We start from the raw sequence: 19,064 nt of genomic DNA, 5'->3' as shown, positions 1-19,064 counted from the left end.
TGGTTCTTATCTGACTAACATCATATGGTTTAGAAAACAATTTCACATAAACACAATTAGATTCCTGCATAGTCTTTAAGCAGCAGACTCAGTGGGGCAAGCATTAATTTAAAATATGTAAATAGTAAAGGGAAAAATGGAAATGAAAATATGACTGACATCTTCTGTCAGTCATGTTTATTTGAAGCTGCTTAGGGGGAGGGGCTAAACAGAGAGATGGTAAAATCCCAGTCAAAACATATAAGCAAACAAAACTTGTATTCTGAAGCAAGAATGTAAGCCAGCGTTGTAATAACCAGGAGAATCTGACATGAGGTTCAAGTAACATCTACCAGAGACACGACCCGTGCCTTCTTTTCTCTTTCTCACCCTGGGCAGGTGGCAAATCTCAGATTCCTGGGGCAGCATGATCTTTTCTCTACACCTTGGGATATCTGACAATTTGTAAATCCAGGAGGAAGCCTGTGTTACAAGGGCCGTCCTTAACAATCTCATGCAAACAGCATGAAGTGTTCCAGAGAAAGAACTCATGTCTTATGCCTGCCTTGTCCAATTCTGATACACAGTGCAACCAGCACCTTAAATACTGTGAGGAAATGGGCCAGGTCATGTTAGGGCTGTGCTGAGGTCAAGTCAAGGGGGCAACCCAGACCTCAAAGAGCAGATAAATGAGACTGCCACGCGAGATTTTTAAAGTACCAAAATTAGGAGGAGGGTTGGGGAGATGGCTCGGTCAGTAAAGTGCTTGCCTCCCATGCATGAGGACCTGAGTGTGGATTCCCAACACCCACGTGAAAACCAGGCGCAGTAGATCATTCCTGTAATCCCACTGCTGGAGAGGCAGAGACAGGAGGATCCCTGGGGCTTGCTGGCCAGGTAGTCTAGCCTAATGGATGAGGTCCAGATTCATCAAGGGACCTTGCCTCAAAATAATAACAATGTGAGGAGAAATTGCAGAAGACGTCTGACACCAACCTCTGGCCTCCACTAGCACACACACATATGAACCCACACACAAAAGAACACCACACATACACAGATACACACCACACACATACACATGCAAAAAAAAAAAAAAAAAGACAATCCAAGATGAAGAAAACCTCATCACGTTAAAGGCTGACATAGTAAATAGTGATTTATTTTAAAGCCAGTGTTCAGGCACTATGTTCAGCAGGAGGAAGAACAAAAAGGGATGGATACCAGAAAGCTGGTCACTGCTCCGTGGGTGTGACTCCTGTCAGTGTGCCAGGAACAGTGTTGGCGTCTTGCAGGGATTTCATTCTTGATAATAGGACAGAACCTGATTTGGCCTACAGCAAAAAAACAAATCTACATGATAATAAACCATATTAGAAAGAAATTCATTTCTAGGCTCCACAGATTCCATTATAGTCCATTTTTTGTCTTTATTAAATGTGAGAGTTGAAAATCACAACCCTTCGATTCACAATGATCATTTTAGATACACAGCTCAGAAAGATAAGCATTCACCTTAAAAATATATTAGCATGTTTCTATCTATTAAGCATCATTGCTTCGTAGGCTCCAGCTGACGGCTTTATTAAGGGTATGGTGGAGGGGAATCAAGGATAATTATAAATTCATAAATACATAATTCATTGGAATGATTTCAATGGAATGGAGGTAGAGTTGTCTGTTTCTTCAAGAAAATAACAGAGATGTTCTGATTAAGCCCATAATCTGGGCTGTATGAAATTCTAGCCAAACTGATGGGGCACATTTTCTCTTCTGAAACCACCTTTGATAAGAAATGCATTACAAGCTCATCAGTTTGGCTTCCTGTTAACAAAGAGACAGCAGCCGTCTGGATCATTCTGGATTCACAGCGAAACTGCCACACCACGTATCCTCCAAGTAAAGCTGTGCCAGTTTGACAAGGGGCAGATGAATCCAGGAGTTACTATGCAGGGGTTTAAATCTATGCGGCAGCTGACGGCTGAAATAATCATCTATGCACCGCTCTGAGCTAGCTGGGGAAAGGTTGAAGCTGTATATTCTCAACATCTCTAGTCTAATGGGTAATCTGTTGTCTTGTACGGGCTTTCACAGGGTGGACTGGCAGCGCACACTGACAGCTTGAAGGAGTTGTTCTCGGTAGATGGGGCTCGCCTTGACTCTCAAAGTACCAGGTGGATTTATCTGACTTCGCTAAAGTTGGAAAATGTGAATCTCACCTGTCTTCATCCCTCAAAACATGAGGGGCACCAGCAGAGCTTATAGTCAATTGGGTCAGAGGGACATTAGCACCACTAAATGACCTCTGTCTGTCCCCTGAGTCCCCAGATATGAACACTCCAAGTAGACTCTGCATTTCTCTTACTGTCTGCCTGTCTTGGCCAGTGGGATCAGACAGTGTCCTTTTGGAGAAATAGAAAGCTAGCAGTCTGTGCTGTAGTAAATTATTACAGGGATGAACACAGTTTTTCTGCCAAGGGTCAGCTAGTTGATACCTCAGGCATAGTGGGCCATGTGGCCTCTGTTGCAAACACTCCACACTGTCATAGAGGAAAAGCTGCTGAGGAGAACTGGTAAACAAATGTCAGTGGCTAGGGTCACATGCAATTCTATGTATAGCCACTGAAACTGGGATTTTTTTCTTTACATTTTTGTTTTGTTGTTGTTGAGAGAGGGGGAGAATTGGCACACCAGGGCCTCAGCCACTGAAATCGAGCTCTAGACATTTATGCCACCTAGTGGGCATGTGCGACCTTACGCTTGCCTCCCCTTTGTGTGTCTGGCTCATGTGGGATCTGAAAGTGGAACATGAGTTTGACTTAACCTCTCAGCTATTTCTCCAGCCCCATTTCTTTTCTATTTGAAGAAAGGCTATCCCTTTGTAACTCATTTTGGCCTCAAACTCATTGAGTCTCGTGCCTCAGCTTCTCAAGTGCTGGGAGGACAGACACACTGAATCACCAAGCTCAGCTAACATCTTTTTAATGTGTTAGGAAATCTTATATTTTCCTCTAGTCAGTTAGAAATGTACCCTATATCACATTGAGTAGGCTGCATACAAGAAGGCCGTTGTTGGTGCTAAGAGCTGGCTGATTTCATTTGTACCTAAAATGTCCCCACAAACATGTGAGTGCTCTGAATAGAAGTAGGTCTCCCTTTGGCCTGAAAATCTTGACCATCTACTTGATGTAGTGAGTAGGGAGTAGAGAGGGAAGGAAACAGCTGGGGATGGATTATTTTTATTAAACTTTGTTTGTTTGTTTTTCAAGGTAGGGTTTCACTCTAGTCCAGGCTGACCTGGAATTCACTGTGTAGTCTCAGGATGGTCTCAAACTCATGGCAATCCTCCTACCTCTGCCTCCCGAGTGCTGGGATTAAAGGCGTGCACCACCTCACCAGGCTTTCAAACAGATAAAACTAATCTTCCATCTGCTACTACCTACCCAATCCCCAAACTCCTTTGCAATGCTTCTGGGATTTTCTTGCATTTCTCATTTTAATAGTGTATTTCCTCCTAGAACCCCACTGTTCATCTCTGTCTCGTTGCTAATAAGATAATACCTAGTGTTCTCCAATTGAGACTCTTTCCTTTGCCCTTGAGGCAACAAAGGCAGTCTGCTCTGAGAAATGAGAGAGAAAAGAGCCAAAGGCAAGCAAATCACCAAAAGGAATTTTCTACAAAATGCTGAGGAGGGCGGAGTGTTGTGCAAGTGATTATAGTTCAGAGAGGCTACTTGAGCTGAGGTTCTAGATATGGGAGCCCTTTGATGACACTGCATTCCTACCAGGATGCAAATAGGACAAAGGCCTGGAGTTGTAGATGGGGGTGGGAACACCTGGGAGCCCGAGCCGCAGGCACATTGAATCCATCCAGTTTGATTATAGAGGAGCCTTCAGGGCCATAGTATTTATGTAGAGAACATTGTACTCCAGGTCACATGGATTCTGTTAACATATTTTTTGCATGTAAGAGCTGAATTCCTTCATTACTCTATGTTGATGGACTCAAACTTACACAATTCAGGTTTCCTAGGCAGTGAACAGAACAAGAAACATACCCTATGATTAACTTCTGCCAAACCTATTGTTCCTTCAAGTCTCCCTCCCCATTCTCCTGTTAGCACCACAAAAGCCAGAGATGGAAAAGAACCAGCAAGCTTCACTTCCCTACCCTGCCAGCACTCCATGGAGGTGGGGAGGTCCCCTTGCCACTTCAAGTCCTTTTCTGTTTTCATTTTACATAATGACAGATTTCTTTTAATAACCTACACTCTCTGGGTTTTCTAAATAAGCCTATTCCCTATTTTTCAGCTACAGTTTGTGAAATAACCCAGCAGGGTAATGTATATGAAAATATGACTGTTCCGTTTTAGAGAGTTTTGTATGATGTTTGAGACAGTGTGATTGTTTCATTATTCATGTACTAATATTTGCAGTGGTCTTTCAAAAATACCTTTTTGGATAGCTGTTATTACGGTGAAGTGCTCTTGGTGACATATAATATGCTGAGATTGTCAGCCTGGAAACTGTCATTCTGAATAGACCCCCAGCTTTAAGACCCCTTTGCTCTAGCTCCGAGCTGCCCATTACTCTTCCTTCTTGGCATAGAACTTGGTTCTGACTTGCATGATTCTAGCCGTGCTTAACTGCTCAGCCTCAGTGATGGGCTCACGACATTCCCAGCTATGGGATCGATCTATCTTGCAGCAACAGTTGTGTGCTCCTTAGGACAATTATGTGATTGTGTGCCTTATTCATCTCTTATTTACCATCCTTTGCCATCTTTGCTTAAGGAAACTTCTGCACCCTATCGCCAGCCCTACCCGTGTAGCAGGCAGCCAGGAATGAAGCATCCTTCTATAATTTCAATGCCAACCACGTACTTGCATTCTAGGGATGGCCCTCTTGTGCCCACCTGGCAAGAGCTTGAACATTAACAAGCCCAGTCTTCCTGGTGGAAAAGCAGGCGGTTGTGTTAGAATTCAGGTCAGCCAGAGAGTTTTGTCCATGGGGAATTAGTCAGTATAAAATGACCATGTTACCCTAACTTCCATGGTTTGTCTTGAGGAAGAGTTTGACAACCACACGGTAGGATCTGCTAATGCAGTGCCTGAGCTTCTTCACCCTGAGTGTTAGTACACTAGCCTTCAGAGGCGAGCACGTGTGTTTGCCCTGCACTGACGGTGCACAAGGCCTGTACACCGGGCTCTCTCCTGTCATTTTATTTTATTTTTCTAGGTGATGCAAATTAAGGAGCTATATTTCAACCAAGAGGGCTAACCAGGCCAGCAGTCTGAGGTGAAAAGCAATAGCTGAACACAGACGGATAATGACTTGAGATGACACAATTATTCAGTAGGACTCCATCTAGCAACCTTCAGGAGATAATGGGTTTGACCTGCTGCTTTATTGAGTTTTCTGCACCTGTGTATTGTAGTGGGGAATAAGAGGAGCTTCATATACTTTGGGAAATTTTTGTGCATGGAGAGTTTCTTCTGGATTTTCAGGCGTTACCTCTCCTTACATGGATGACAACTCAACAGAAAGTATTTAAGAAAATCATCAGGGCAAAAAAAAAAAAAAAAAAAAAATTAAATGAAAGATTCTGTAGTTCAGGTGTAGGGGAGAAACCTCCACTTTAATTCAAAATGATGATTGTATTCAACGTTAGAATTGGTTTGGGACTTCTGTAGTGAAAACTCACTAAGGATTAATTTCCATTTTCTTCTCTCCTTGTTGTTTGGCAGTCAAGGTGGAAGCTAGATCACGCTATCACAAAGACCCATTTGTGTTCCAGAAGGCGACTCTCAGTGCTGAGCCTGTGGCTGAGCCAGGTGAAGGGGCTCTGGGCCCCACCCCCGCCAGCGCTAACCACAGCGCGTCTCCCCTCCTTGGCCCACGTTAACACACTAAGCTCAGCGGACGAGAGGCAGATAACTGTGTATTTCAGCATGCATTTAGCTTGATGGGCAACACAATTTGAAACAGAAAAAAAAAAATACCCATAAAAGCAATAATCATTAAAACGACCCCACTCTCAAACTAGCTGCTTGCTGCAGACATCAGTAGGAAGCCCCCCTTTAGCTCAACGCCTTGGTGTCCAAGCCACTTTGCATGACTCTCACTGTGAGTGTCTCCCGCGTGAATATGACGTTACTAATGGTCTGCTGCTAAGTGTGTGCAGATGCAGGTCTCCCCAGATGCGGTGATTAATAACGTAACGGAGATAGCTGGTTGACTCATGTTTATGGGTTGTTGCTTTTTACTATTTTTCTGGGTTTATTTGCTTTGAACTATGTTTTAACTCCAGCCAACAGACTCACCTTTAAGTCTCAAAGGGCCTCATCTCACAGGGGAGACAGGGAAGTGGGAAATGCCTGGGGCTGGCCCTGACTGCTGAGTTCAGCCCATACAGGTTTCTGATTATTTGGGAAAGCTTTGTAACCATTGTCCCATTTCACTTCAAGGACCCATAAAAGAATCATGGGTGAACCCCGGCATACAGTGTACAGTGCTGGCTGCCTGATGAGACAGACATAAGGCAGAGATTTCTTTGAAAGGAAAAAAAAAAAAGCTAGCAAAAAAAAAAAAAAAAAAATATATATATATATATATATATATATATATATATATATATGATCATTTTGAAGTGAGTCCAGAGTGCTGGCCGGTGTTTCTGGAAGATGTTGCCTGGATCTTGCTTGAAAACAGAATGCTGATGAAAAGTCGAGTGAAATGTTGTTACAGATGTTCAACTCTGCATTAAGGCTGTTGGAATTACCACCACATCTTAAATCAATTCCCAGAACATTGTCTGGAGGTTATGTCATTGGAATAATGAACCCTCTTTAGTCAAGTATAAGCAAACATGTTAAAACATCATTGTGAGTTTAAATTAAACTCCAGCGCAAACCAGGGGATCTGAAGCCTCATTAGATTTGCCTGACATTTTTCTAGTGCCGAGTCTTCCCAAACTGTAAAACTGTTAGATTCGGGGCCTATTAGACAAGGGAGTGCGGGGAAGTTACAACAGAACATTAACTGTTATACTTAGGGATGTGCAAAAACAAGCCCTTGAATTTTATGAGTACTTGGAGACTGGATGGGGTTTGGCTTCTATAAAAATTCCACATTAGATTCCTGAACTTGTTTGCGTTTTAAAGCAGCTGATAAGTCAGGTTCCTTTAAAGGATCATGCCTCCATGTTGCATTCTCCACACGAGGCAAGTGAAAATATTCGAGTGGTAATTAGCCCAAAAGTAGGTGAAATCTAAGCCCATAAGTGATCATGGTCTTGAGGTAGTGGTCCTAATATTACCTGAACACATTTGTCGTTTTAGTGAAAGTGAGTAAATTTAAGTCATGTCTTTTAATTCCATTTTTATTCCTCTCATGCAGTCACAGAAGCCATGAAATGAAAATTATACTTTATAGCTTAGCTAAAAGTTTTTCTAGATCTGCTTACGTTAAATACACAGAAATTGATAGAATCCATATAAAGGATAATAATTAAATATGTTTTATATCCTACTTATGAAAAAGAATTTATCCCTGCCTCTCTTGTGAGACCTAAGCCATATGTAATATTCTCCATTACACAGTGTTCATATATTTAAGCTGAAGACATTTTCCCCAGCTCTTCAGGGAATAGATTTCCAGGCCCTGAGTGCAGGAGGAAAGCTTTGAACACAGTTTCATTGAAAAGAACAAATCCCAGTTTAAATGTGCTATGATTGTGATGGATGAGCTCTCAGAGTTGCAATGAAAATAAATGGTTTCCTTGCATAAAAGGAGGCATAATGTTACTACCAAAATGAGGTGTCTCCCCAGAGCTAGCTAACACACATTAACTTGCAGATCTGAAGATCCGTATCAGCAAACCAGAGACTAGCAGTGAGGACCCCAGGTACTTAATCAAAGAGGATGCTTTATTGTAGACCCCATCCTGTGCTAACAAGGAAGCAAGAGTTAAGCAAAGACTCTAGCAGAAATGCCAGTGAAGCTGATGTCAGTCCAGTCTTAGCTAACAGAGTCATTCCATAGTTCACCACAGCCATGTAACGTCTAGTGGCTGGAATAAAGCTAACCGTTACAGACAAGGTTAGATAGCAGCCTTTCTTGGATGTTGAGCTTAAGACGACCTGTAAGAAGAAGAGAACTTGCACCCTCAGTAGACTTACTCCTGTGCACACACATAAACACATACGTTGTTGTCTAGCATGCTATACAGCTAAGTCTAGCTCACCCTGTATCCAACGCAGCAATCCCAAGTGAGCCATATTAAAAAGTGACCTTATGTTATGGATAGAGTCAGTGTGAGTCTGTCTACTCCACCCTAAACTGGGAAAGCACACACGTATATCTAGGCATGAGTGTGAGCACAACACACGCTCACACTTTGCCTCACCATTGCTTCGGATGCCCTGCCCCCTTGTCCTATGAAAGGAAGATGAATTTAGGTCAAGCTCAGAGTGCCTGCTTGCTTGCTGAGAGATGCATATCAACTCTAAGTGATTTTTTTTTTCAGTACCATTTATGTGGCTTGTATTTATTTCCTTTAATCTTTTAAGTGCTGTTTAGTCTCTGTGTGATTTGCTGTGGATACTCATTTCTGATAAGATGCGATACCCTCCCGGCCACCCAGTCTCAGCCTAGAGCACTGTGACTGATAGGGTCTCAGGCTAAGTGGAGCCTGGGGTGGGGAATGTCGCAGGAGGGAGCCGGTGGAGAGGAAAGGGGCTGGGAGCATTTGCAGGTGCTGTCTCGCCCTGAAATCTTCTGCTGTCCCTCTCCCCTGTCTCTGGCTTAGCCAGGATGAGTGAACCCCAGACTGTCCAGTAAAATATGGGTGTGTAAGAAATGTAAGTGAGGTAAATTAGGAAGGTGGTTGGGATTGTTCTAATCCCTTTGGAAGCATTTGTCTTAACCTCCTAAATTTACTTAGGGTTTTCAGAGCTCTATGATGCATGCTCTGGCATAGGTCTTCCTGGATAATATCAAAGAACCAAAGTGGCGTTTTCTGCCACATCTAAGACTCACTCACGATTAACATATGTCAAGCTCCTATTGAAGTTGCCACTACTAAACTACTAATACTTCTCTTCGTAGCTCTAAGGTGACTTTTGTGCATTCTGAGTTTCAGGGGTGTTTCCTTCTAGTCTGTGTGACAGTCAACTCTTAAGACTCTGAGGATCCTATTTATTTCCTGCTGACACTCCAGCAATAGCCTGGCCTGTGGGGACGGGGGGGTCGGGGGGGGGTGCAAGACTAGAAGATTGCCACTCATACCCTTGGGTGACAGGCTGGCTACACATCTGCTAATTATTAAGCAGTTCTCTTAAAAAAAAAAAAGAAAGAAAGAAAAAAAGAAAGAAAAGAAAAGAAAAAAGAGGCGTGGTGCAGGGCTGAGAACATCCCCAAAGCTTGTTAGCGAGTGTCTGTGGGCGAGAGCAGCAGAGTGCACCGTGTTGTCCGTGAGTGAGACCTTCCATTGCTCAGTGATCTGTGTGGTTTAGACATTTGGAAAACAGCCTTTGGTTTCCTATCCCCTCCGCTGCCCTCCATCCCCACCCCCACCTGCACCATGGGCAACTTCCTCCCTCATTCTAGCACTCCTCCCCAGCCCTGTCGTCCTGTCTTAACCAGTTAAGGCAGGACTCCCCGCCGCCATTTGCACAGCCCCACATATCTTCCCTGTTGACAGCTCCAGGGATGAGAGCTGAGCTGGACAGAGGATTCCTGTGCCCACGGGCGCCAGTGTTTCAGCCCTGACTGGCGGAAATACAGGCGGCTGGGGGCCTGGAGTCCCTGCCTCTCGTCCAGGCTCTTGCTGTGGTGGGCAAGGGTCAGGAACCAGTTTAAGGTGGTTCATCCGGAGAAGCAGCAGGCTGGCTGTTTCTATTTCAAACACAGCTTTTGATCTGATTTTGGTTACAAGAAAACTCGATTTTTCCAGCCAAGCAAAGTAACCAAAATTAAGTCCGGGGGAATAATGACTGTTCCTATCCATGTGTATATATCTATACATATACACATATGTATGCAGATAAATCACGATTTCTTGTTTCTCTCATGGCAGGGTGTTCACAGACTGTGCTGGTCTGTTCAAGGTGCATGATCAAGGGCTGGAGCTAGCCTCTCTGACTAACACGTTTATTTGGTCTCTGTCATTGGGCCCTAAGAGACAGCCCTGACGTCCTCGTGCGTGACTGAGCCTTGAGTGTGTGTCTTTTGATATCTTGCCTGTGTCTCACAGTCTGCCCTCAAACTGTTCATAATCTCACGAAGCTGCCTGTATTTCCAGTTGAAGATGAGCAGCCATCAACACTGTCACCCAAAAAAAAACAACGCAACGGGGGCATGAGGAATTCACCCAACTCCTCCCCGAAGCTGATGAGGTAAGCACGGTCCAGGTGCCGGTCTTGTCTGCCCTCTGTGGGGTCCCCTCCGCAGCCTCCCTGGCCCTGCTCAGGCCCGAGCCTTCTTTCCCAGCAAGTGCAGTGGTGCTGGTGGGGGAGGGGGGAGCAAGATCGTTAGAGTATTTATTCTGTCAGCTTGTCAGCAGTTAATGATAGAGCTGAAAAAATGCTGTCATGGAAAAGAGTTTGAAAAATACATAGCTTTAAAGTCTTAGCTGTCACCATGTCCCGACTGTGTGTAGTTCCTAAACGGCACTGGCACTAATGACGCAGGGAACCAATCAGAGGAGCTCTGTGGTTAGTTTGCCTGCGGCAAGTCTCTTTCTGCTAGAGTCTCTCCGAGGACTGTTTTCTGTACTTAAGGCCATATGTGAGATGTATCATCGCAATCAAAAATGAACCTGAAGATTACCTTCCTTTTATCCTGTCGATGGAAATCAAATTTCTGTTAATTGATTTTGACTGATAAAAAAAAATGTCTAATAATCTGTGGACTTGCCAAAGCAAAGTTCAAAAGTAATCCAGTTCTGCTCAGGCTCACAGCAATATTGATTATGAATTGCAGTGTGCTTTTGCCCTTCCTTCCTTTTCTTCCTTCCTTCTTTTCTTCCTTCCTTCCTCCCTTCTTCCCTTCCTCCCTTCCCTTCCCATCCCTTCTTTCCCTTCCTTCCTCCTTCCTCCCTCCGTCTCTCCCTCTTCCCCTCCCCTCCTTCCTTATGGACTTCGGCATCATCTAGGAAATTGCAGATGAAACGAAATTTCAAGTGTTCTCCACGTTTCTATTCTCAGCCAGTTCTTCTCACCTCCCCTTTTTGTTTCTTTGTCTCCCAATCCCAGCACCTATCTTCTCTGACCTTCTAACTCCCCAGTACTTCCATGAAAAGGAATGATCTGAGGTTTGCATTGCTCGCCTTGAGTGGTCCCCACTGTGGAAGGACCTGCCACTTCGCCCGTTACTCTCCTCTTTCATGACTTTGACTCCCCACCCCCTTTGGTTATTGAAACACAGTGGAGGTGATCTCCATTCCCTACTTCTCCATCATGACTCCCCTGTGTTCACTGAATGGGACACAGGCAAAGGGTTATCCTTCCTCAGTGGTCCCTCCCTGGCTGATCCACCCATTCCTGTCTCCTTCCGCTGTGCCTATCCAGGCCTGTGAAAGGCCTCCTTTAAGAGTTCTCTGCCCACACCCTGCTCAGCCTTGCTGGAGGGCTCTGCTGATTTATAAGCTTGTTTACAGTTTACTGGGAGGAATAAAAAGCACCAACTGCCAAGCTGCTCAGTTTTACGACACCAGTTGTCATGCCAGCATTTGCTTCCTATTGACTCACCTGTAGGTAATTGGCTTATCTAATGCTAATAGTTTTCTCCATTTAGAGGAGGAGGGTGGGGGATCAAAACCAGGTGCTTTTCTTTTGCTTAAATTTAGAGAAGCAAATAAATAAATAAAAAGAGAAGCCTGAAAAAAAAAAAAAAAAAAACTCTTGAAACCTTTGGAGCCAAATTCCCTGCCCCTGTTTGCTATGTAAAGTATGGCTCCTTGCTTTGATCTCGAGTAATAATAATTCTGAGGAGTTACACTGTTTTCATATGCTTCAAAGCTGTGTCAAAGTTTTGCTGCTTAAGGGTACTTCTTTATTCTGTTGGCTCTTGGGTACTAAGATGACAGGTCTCCTGTACGAGGTGGAGGCTTTTTTAAGTCGTAGCCTTCAGCAAAACATCAAATTACCAAATCCAGGGTAACATAGTTGTACACAAATGCCTTTCCTGTAGATATATTATACCATATATATTAAATACTTTAGTGTTACACGCTACATTTTATGTGCAATAGAAAGTGATGGTTTGAGGTAGCCTTGGGGGGGACTTTTTTTTTCCACAAGCAGAAAAAGCTAGTGTATACCGTATCAAGTATGGTTTTTACAGGACTTTCTGCCCGAAGGCCTTTGTAAATAAGTAATGATCAACAGATTGGCTGTGGGTTTTTGAAAAGCATGCCCATGTCAGTTTGCATGATGGGGGAGGATTTTCAAAGTAGATCTTGCTTTCATTGCCTGCCGGAGAGGGACTGAGGGAGACAGTCATCCCGGGCCAGAGCTGTCTGCTCCGTGGTACATCAGAATTGCTAAACGGGGGTCAGGTGGTGGAGCCGAAAGTTGCCAAGCTTCAGAACTCTGGCTTCTTAAGCTGCTGCTGCTACCGTGGCTACAGTCACCGGATGGATGCTTTATCCTGCCTGCCTGCCACGGTCTCGGGCACAGTCAGCTGGGACCAGCCATCCCATGCAAGTGAGGGCAGATGAGGCCTTCCTTCTTGACGAGGGACTTTTCTATCTCCAACGTGCTTTCCAGTCTCTATCTAATGTCGGAGAAAGAATGATAAGGCCTCACTGAGTCCTCTCCATTTTTTTTTTTAACATCTGCATTAGGAATGAAGAACCCAGTCTAATGGACTTTTAAAGGCCGTTTGAATATCTAACACTGTCAGCGAGGCAGTCAAAGCCTATTTTTACTGATGCCTCCTGCTGGTGGGCACCCAGCTCCTTCCAGCTACTCTATCCACCACCACCTCCATTTCTTCCAACATCCCCTCACTACTCTTCAGAAGATAGGGCTCCCAGGTCCTATTGTATGTGACCTGAAAGGTCCATAAAGAAAGCTAATGACTTGTTGGAAGTGGTTTTTCCAACATTGAGTTTGTGGCTTGCTGTTAGAGCCAAATCAATCATTCTGAGTGTGGGCAGGTTTTAGTGGCCTATGGGTGGTGATAGGAACAGCTCCAAGAGAAACTGAGAGCCTAGAATGGGCCAAGATGCTCCGTAATTTACCACTGGAGCATCTGCAAATAAAACAGGCTCCTGCGAGAGGGTTCCTTCCAAATCATCTGCCAGCATAAAATGCTGAGGGGACGCTCCCCTAATGGTCCTGCCTCCCCTTTGTTCTGGAATCAGGCTCACTCTAGTGTTTGAGGGTTTCCTCATCCTCTGCATGGTCATTAGGTGAACAGCCTTGTTTCGTGTGTCAGGATATGGAGGTAGTATCTTTGTTTTATTAGGTTTTTTTTTTGTTGTTGTTGTTGTTGTTGTTGTTAGCCTGACAGAAAACAAGTCCCACAGCCAGCCAGAGACAATGACAATATCTGTGTTGCAAGCTGAGGACAGCTGGGTAATGAAGGATAACCTTTGGCCCCCCTAAAGAGTGAGCCATGGAGGTCTCCAAACCCCTCACTCTACCTGCCCATTACCTCGCTTCTCTGGTGGTCACTTGTCATGAAGCTAGTTAAGGAGCTTCTCCTAGCTTTCCACCCAAATCACCAAGTCCTTGCTACCCAGTTCCCCTTCTCTACTGAAATGGTACTCTGCATGGCTGGGTAGCCATGTCTTTTCTTAGTTTAATGCCCTGGAAGGCAAGACATTTTGTCCCTAAATAGCTCGGTCAATGGTTCATCATTTAGGGCCTCCCGATCCCCATTTGATGAAAGCTCTCTAGCAAGATTAGGAAAGCAAAACCAAGCCAGAAGTGTTTGCTCTCCAGCACTGCCTAAGCTGGGGTTGATAGCACTCGCCTGTAATAGCAGCACTCGACAGGTAGAAGTAAGAGGGTCAGAAGTCCAAGGTCATCCTCAGCTCTACAGGGAGTTGCAGGCTAACCTGAGTGACATGAGTCTCAAGAAAAGGAAGTTGGTGGGGGTGTTGCTGGGGAGATGGCTCAGTGGATAAAACACTTGCTGCTCAAGCTGGTGTACCAAAGTTTGATCTCCAGGCGCCACATTAAAAAGCTTGAAGCTGTAGTGGGCTGACACTGACCCCAAAGTGAGAGGCAGAGAAAGGAGCATTTCCCAGCTGCGTGTGAGGAGCACAGCACGGAACAGCAGACTGAGAAGCCAGAGCGAGAGAGCCTGCCTGCGCGGACGTGGACAGGCGAGCGGCAACCCAGACATTGTTCTCTGATTTGCCCACACATGTTGTGGCATGTACACATCTGCACAAACATGCATACATGCATGGGCATGCACACACACAAAGCAATATTTTTTTTAAAAAAAGCATTAAGGAAGTAGCAGGGGCAGTCAGGAGTGAGGGGACCTGGGAGTGACATATCTGGAGGTAAAATAAGGGCATATTTTTGTCCCCCACTCATGGGGGTTCTTGCCTATGCTGGGTGCTAGGGGATCTTTCTAGGCGTTTCAGGAAGGAGTGTCCTGACTTGGTTTTGGAGGTTTGTTAGTGGTGATGGAAGGATGGGTTTAGAATACGCCCCCCACCCCCCAAATCAGGGCCTTTCTGAGACCATGAATGCAGAGAGAAGACAGAGAGAACCCGCTTGACCCCAGCTTCTGTCAGGATTGTTTGAGTACCAAGCTAATCAGAACTTGCTGTAGAACTGTTGATCAAGCCTGGGCTAGACAGTTTTCCCAAGAGGACACACAGCATTTGTGACATCAGTTCTGAGTCTTGCAGTAAGGCAGAGATGAAGAGACCATGAGAAATGATGTAAGATATGTCAGCTAAACAATTTTCACAAAGAGATAGTTCTTAGTTGGCCCAGCACAGGTAATTGATGGCACCCAAAACAGAGAAATCGAACACTTTGAGGAGAGCTTCATGTCATGACACTCAGAAAATATTGGACCTTTGTTCCCCGAGTCTGAGGAGAAAATATGATTTGAGGGAAACCGATTATCCTCTTGGGCACTGACTGATCATTAGGAGAAATAAACTCATCTGCTTGTTACGTCTCATTCCTTCTCTTTTTGACCCATACCTTTCATGGGGATCTTTTGTTAGGACTTCTCACATCAGACCTTGCCATTGTGACATAGTCTAGTGATAGGAAATGGCCAAATGGCCTGGAGCCAAGTCAGAGTTGGGGACAAAAATGCCACCCTTACAGTTCTTCCACTGGGCAGGAAAACTAGGAAAGCAGGGACAGCTAAGCCAAGTAAATTTGCCTTCTAATGCACAAACTAATAGTATGTGACAGTCGCCCATGGTATCAGAGAAGAAAGGAATCATGGATGTCATGATACCCAAGCTGGGGAGGACTTGACACTGGTCCCTGTACAAGTTTGCGCTCAACAGTCATTATCTTGTTTCCAAAGCATGTTGCAGAACTGAAGACCATGTCAGTTCTCGCCAGCTGTCTCCTCAGCATGCGGGTAGTGATTTCTGTCTTCCTCTGTGGATGTCGATGCCTAACAAGTGACAATGTATTAGATGGAAGGAAGCGAGAAACAGAATGCATTTAGACCCTTGTTTGTCCAGGGTGGCTAAGAGCCTGTCCTGACTGTTGTGTCGAGGAGACTCTACAGATGGCCATCTGGTGGGAGATGGGGGCGGGGAGGTACATAGATGTGTCTCAGGGACCAAGGTTGTCATCAGGAGCATAGACACAGAGTTGAAGGATTCTGGCAGGTGTCAAAAATCAAAAAGTCCTTGCAATGCAATAGGAAATAGTATTTTCCTAGAATCCAAAGGTACCCAAGAATAGGGCAGAACCTTTTATAGAATCACTATTGGTTGCTAACACCCAAATATGAGCCATTCTGAGCTGACATCCTGAAACCCAATCCAGCCCCCTGTGCCTGTACAGCCCGACCCCCTTGACCATCCAACTCAAAGATGTAGGGGCATCCTGTTGTTCCCTGATACTCCCCGGTTCTCTGGTGCACCCTGCTTGGATGGAAAGCTCGCAGTGCTCATCTCTTCTTAAAGCTTCTCATTGCTAGGGAACCTCTTCAGTAGGGTTGAGTCGACCTCCACCTTGAGGGAGTTCCAGAAATCACTCAGGGAAAAGGACACAATTCTGAAACCATCTCACGAGTTTCTCCTTCCATAAGTGTAGCTCCTTGTTCTAACGTGACTTTCTAAAGTCCAACATTGAACTCAGCACCACACAGCCGAGTGGGATTTGCTGTATTTATTTGCCTGCAAGGGGAGCTCTGCTCTTTAAAATATAACAGGGCCTCCTCATAGCAGGTTTGCTAAAAAAGGAATTTGAGGCTTATCTCTGGGCCACTGTCTTGAAGGCCCACTGCAGCAGGCCATCTAGCTTGCTTCCTGAGATTAACTGATGGTGAGTGGTGAGAGTCCTTGCTCTTCAACCCCTCAAAACAAGGATCTTTTGTTCTTTCCCGGAAGTCAGTCATGCTTAATATCTAACTGTGGTCATTGGAGGTGTGAGCTGAGATGCGAACAACACAAATATTTTTTAAAAAAATGTAGCCTGCTGGGGCTTCTCTGTTGTTATAAACAGTGGGTGTTCCTCAGCCAATATTCAGATATACGGCACACACAACCCACACAGCCTTAGCTGGCTCTTGAGCCACTTCTCAGCATAGTATCCTACTGAAAGCTCACAGGGTAGTTTTCTACTGGGCCCTCACACGAGCTAGGCACTTCATACAGGCCCGTGATGCTATTTTGCCTCTTGGCAGCTGTGAGCATGTGGCGTAGGCTGCCAGGGAGCAGGGAAAACAATACGGCCACCACCGGCAGCTCGGGTAGGGCCCAGCAGGACGAGCTTTTGGTCAGTTGGACTCCCTGTTCAAAGACGGTTCCACCACTCCCAGGCTGTCTGCCCAAGTCCTGCTGCTCCCTGTTTTTGCCCATCTGTACACATGGACTGATAATCCCTGGAACTACCCAACGCTGTTATCACCGTGGGCAAATCATAAAATGCAGGGAGATGTTTTAGCATAGCGAAGGCAAGGTTTTGACACATGGCCGCTCCGTGTCTCTGAAGCAACAGCAGTAGAGGTATGGGACTAACCCCGTGTCTTCGTGATTGAACCTCCTCACTTATCATCTTCCTTTGAGCACATAAGAGCCACACATACAGAAATGAGTCCTAGGCCAACAGTAAAGACCAGGACTATTGCCCACTGAAGGCATGATCTGACGTGTTCCATACCACGGGCACACTGTGTCTTTGCTTGTATAATCCTCCAATTGAGTCGTGATGACACCTGACATCCCCACATTACAGATGAAGAAACTGAGGCAGAGCACAATTTGGCAAGTAGCAGGCAAGCCAAGACTTAAAGATACATGTTTTTGGCTCTGAGGTCAGAGCTTTTGATCACCATGTTATTATCATTAACCCTAACTCTAACCTAAATAGACAAGTCTCCTGCCTTCACTGCTGTCAGTTCCCAAACATACCATTTAGAGGACAACTCTCGGGCTGGAGGGATGGCTTAGTGGTTAAGGCTGTTGCTTGCAAGGCCTAAGGACTCTGATTTGATTCCCCTGAACCCAGGTAAGCCAGATGCACAAGGTGGCACATGCGTGTGAAGTTTGTTTGCAGTGTCTACAGGCTCTAGTGCCCATTCTCTCTACCTACCTCTCTCATAAATAAATAAATGAACAAACAATTAAATAAAATAGCAACTCTCTTCAGCTGACCAAGTGTCAGTCAAGCCAAGGGTCCAGGATTCCTTTTTTCTTTTTTTAAATATTTTATTTTTATTTATTTATTTGAGAGCGACAGAGAGAGAAAAGGGCAGATAGATAGTGAGAGAGAGAATGGGCGCGCCAGGGCCTCCAGCCACTGCAAATGAACTCCAGATGCGTGCCCCCTTGTGCATCTGGCTAACATGGGACCTGGGGAATCGAGCCTCAAACTGGGGTCCTTAGGCTTCACAGGCAAGAACTTAACCGCTAAGCCATCTCTCCAGCTGCAGGATTCCTCTTTTCTTTGGGCTAGGTAGCCATGGGGATTATACCCCAATGCAGGTGTAAGAGAAGGGGAAGTTACTGCTCAGGCAGAGGAGAGATGTAATTATGCATGCGTGTGCTGGGGATTGGGGGTGTGATGTAGCAGGGAGAGGCATTTGCTAGCACTCCCTAAAGACGATATGATACGCTTCTGGTGTATTCCCATCCATTCCTAAGATGGTAGCAGCATCCCTGTAACGGGAAAGACCTGATTGATGTTCAAGAAGGACCGCTAGGGTCAGCTGAGGGCTGCCTTATGTGGTACCTGCTCTTTTCCTCGCGGTGGGCTGTTGTGCGAATTTGCTAGACGTGCAATAACAAAGTACTGCAGACCTTGTGCTTCCAGAACTAGGAGTTGAAAGTCCAAGGTCAGGGGTCGATTCCTTTGCATGAAAGGATCTTGTCAGGCCTCTCTCCTTGTCATACAATCCTCTTGCATGCTCCCTGTGACTATATGCGACCTTCACTCTGGACATGTCGGGGTCCAACTTTCTTCTTTATATAAGGTTACTAGTTGTATTAGGGCCCACACCCAAGGCCTTACGTTTTTAGGGTTTTTTTTTATTTGTTTTCATTTATTTCAGAGAGAGAGAGAGAGAAGAGAATGGCCATGACTCCAGCCACTGCAAATGAACTCCGGATGCATGCCTCAGCTTATGCATCTGGCTTACATTGGTTCTGGGTAACCAACCCTGGGTCCTTAGGCTTTGCAGGCAAGCATCTTAACTGCTAAGATATCTCTCCAGCCCATAGGCCTTACCTTTTTAAAGACCACACCTCATTGCTGGTGAGATGTCTTATTGGTTATAGTGTTTGCTTACAAAGCCAAAAGATCCCAGATTGACTCTTTAGGACCACGTAAGTCAGATGCATCTGGAGTTCATTTACAGTGGCTGAAGGCCGTGGTGCTCCCATTCTCTCTCTTCCTCTCTCTGCCTCTTTATTTCTT

At 45.2% G+C, this 19,064-nt stretch overlaps 1 protein-coding gene across 31 annotated transcripts in view; it reads left to right on the top strand.

The window, feature by feature from the left end:
• The window catches only part of Kcnma1 (potassium calcium-activated channel subfamily M alpha 1), a 757,466-nt gene that overhangs the window by 650,848 nt on the left and 87,554 nt on the right, over positions 1-19,064 (top strand). For all 31 annotated transcript variants that reach the window (XM_004657971.3, XM_004657965.3, XM_004657975.2 and 28 more), the window contains one exon: positions 10,283-10,376. In XM_004657971.3, coding sequence (XP_004658028.2) covers positions 10,283-10,376 — 94 coding nt within the window. The remainder of the gene's footprint in view (positions 1-10,282; positions 10,377-19,064) is intronic.

Source organism: Jaculus jaculus, chromosome 18 (genome assembly GCF_020740685.1).
Source record: "Jaculus jaculus isolate mJacJac1 chromosome 18, mJacJac1.mat.Y.cur, whole genome shotgun sequence".
In the NCBI taxonomy this organism is placed as follows: domain Eukaryota; kingdom Metazoa; phylum Chordata; class Mammalia; order Rodentia; family Dipodidae; genus Jaculus; species Jaculus jaculus.
This window is presented reverse-complemented; position numbering and strand designations above follow the sequence as displayed.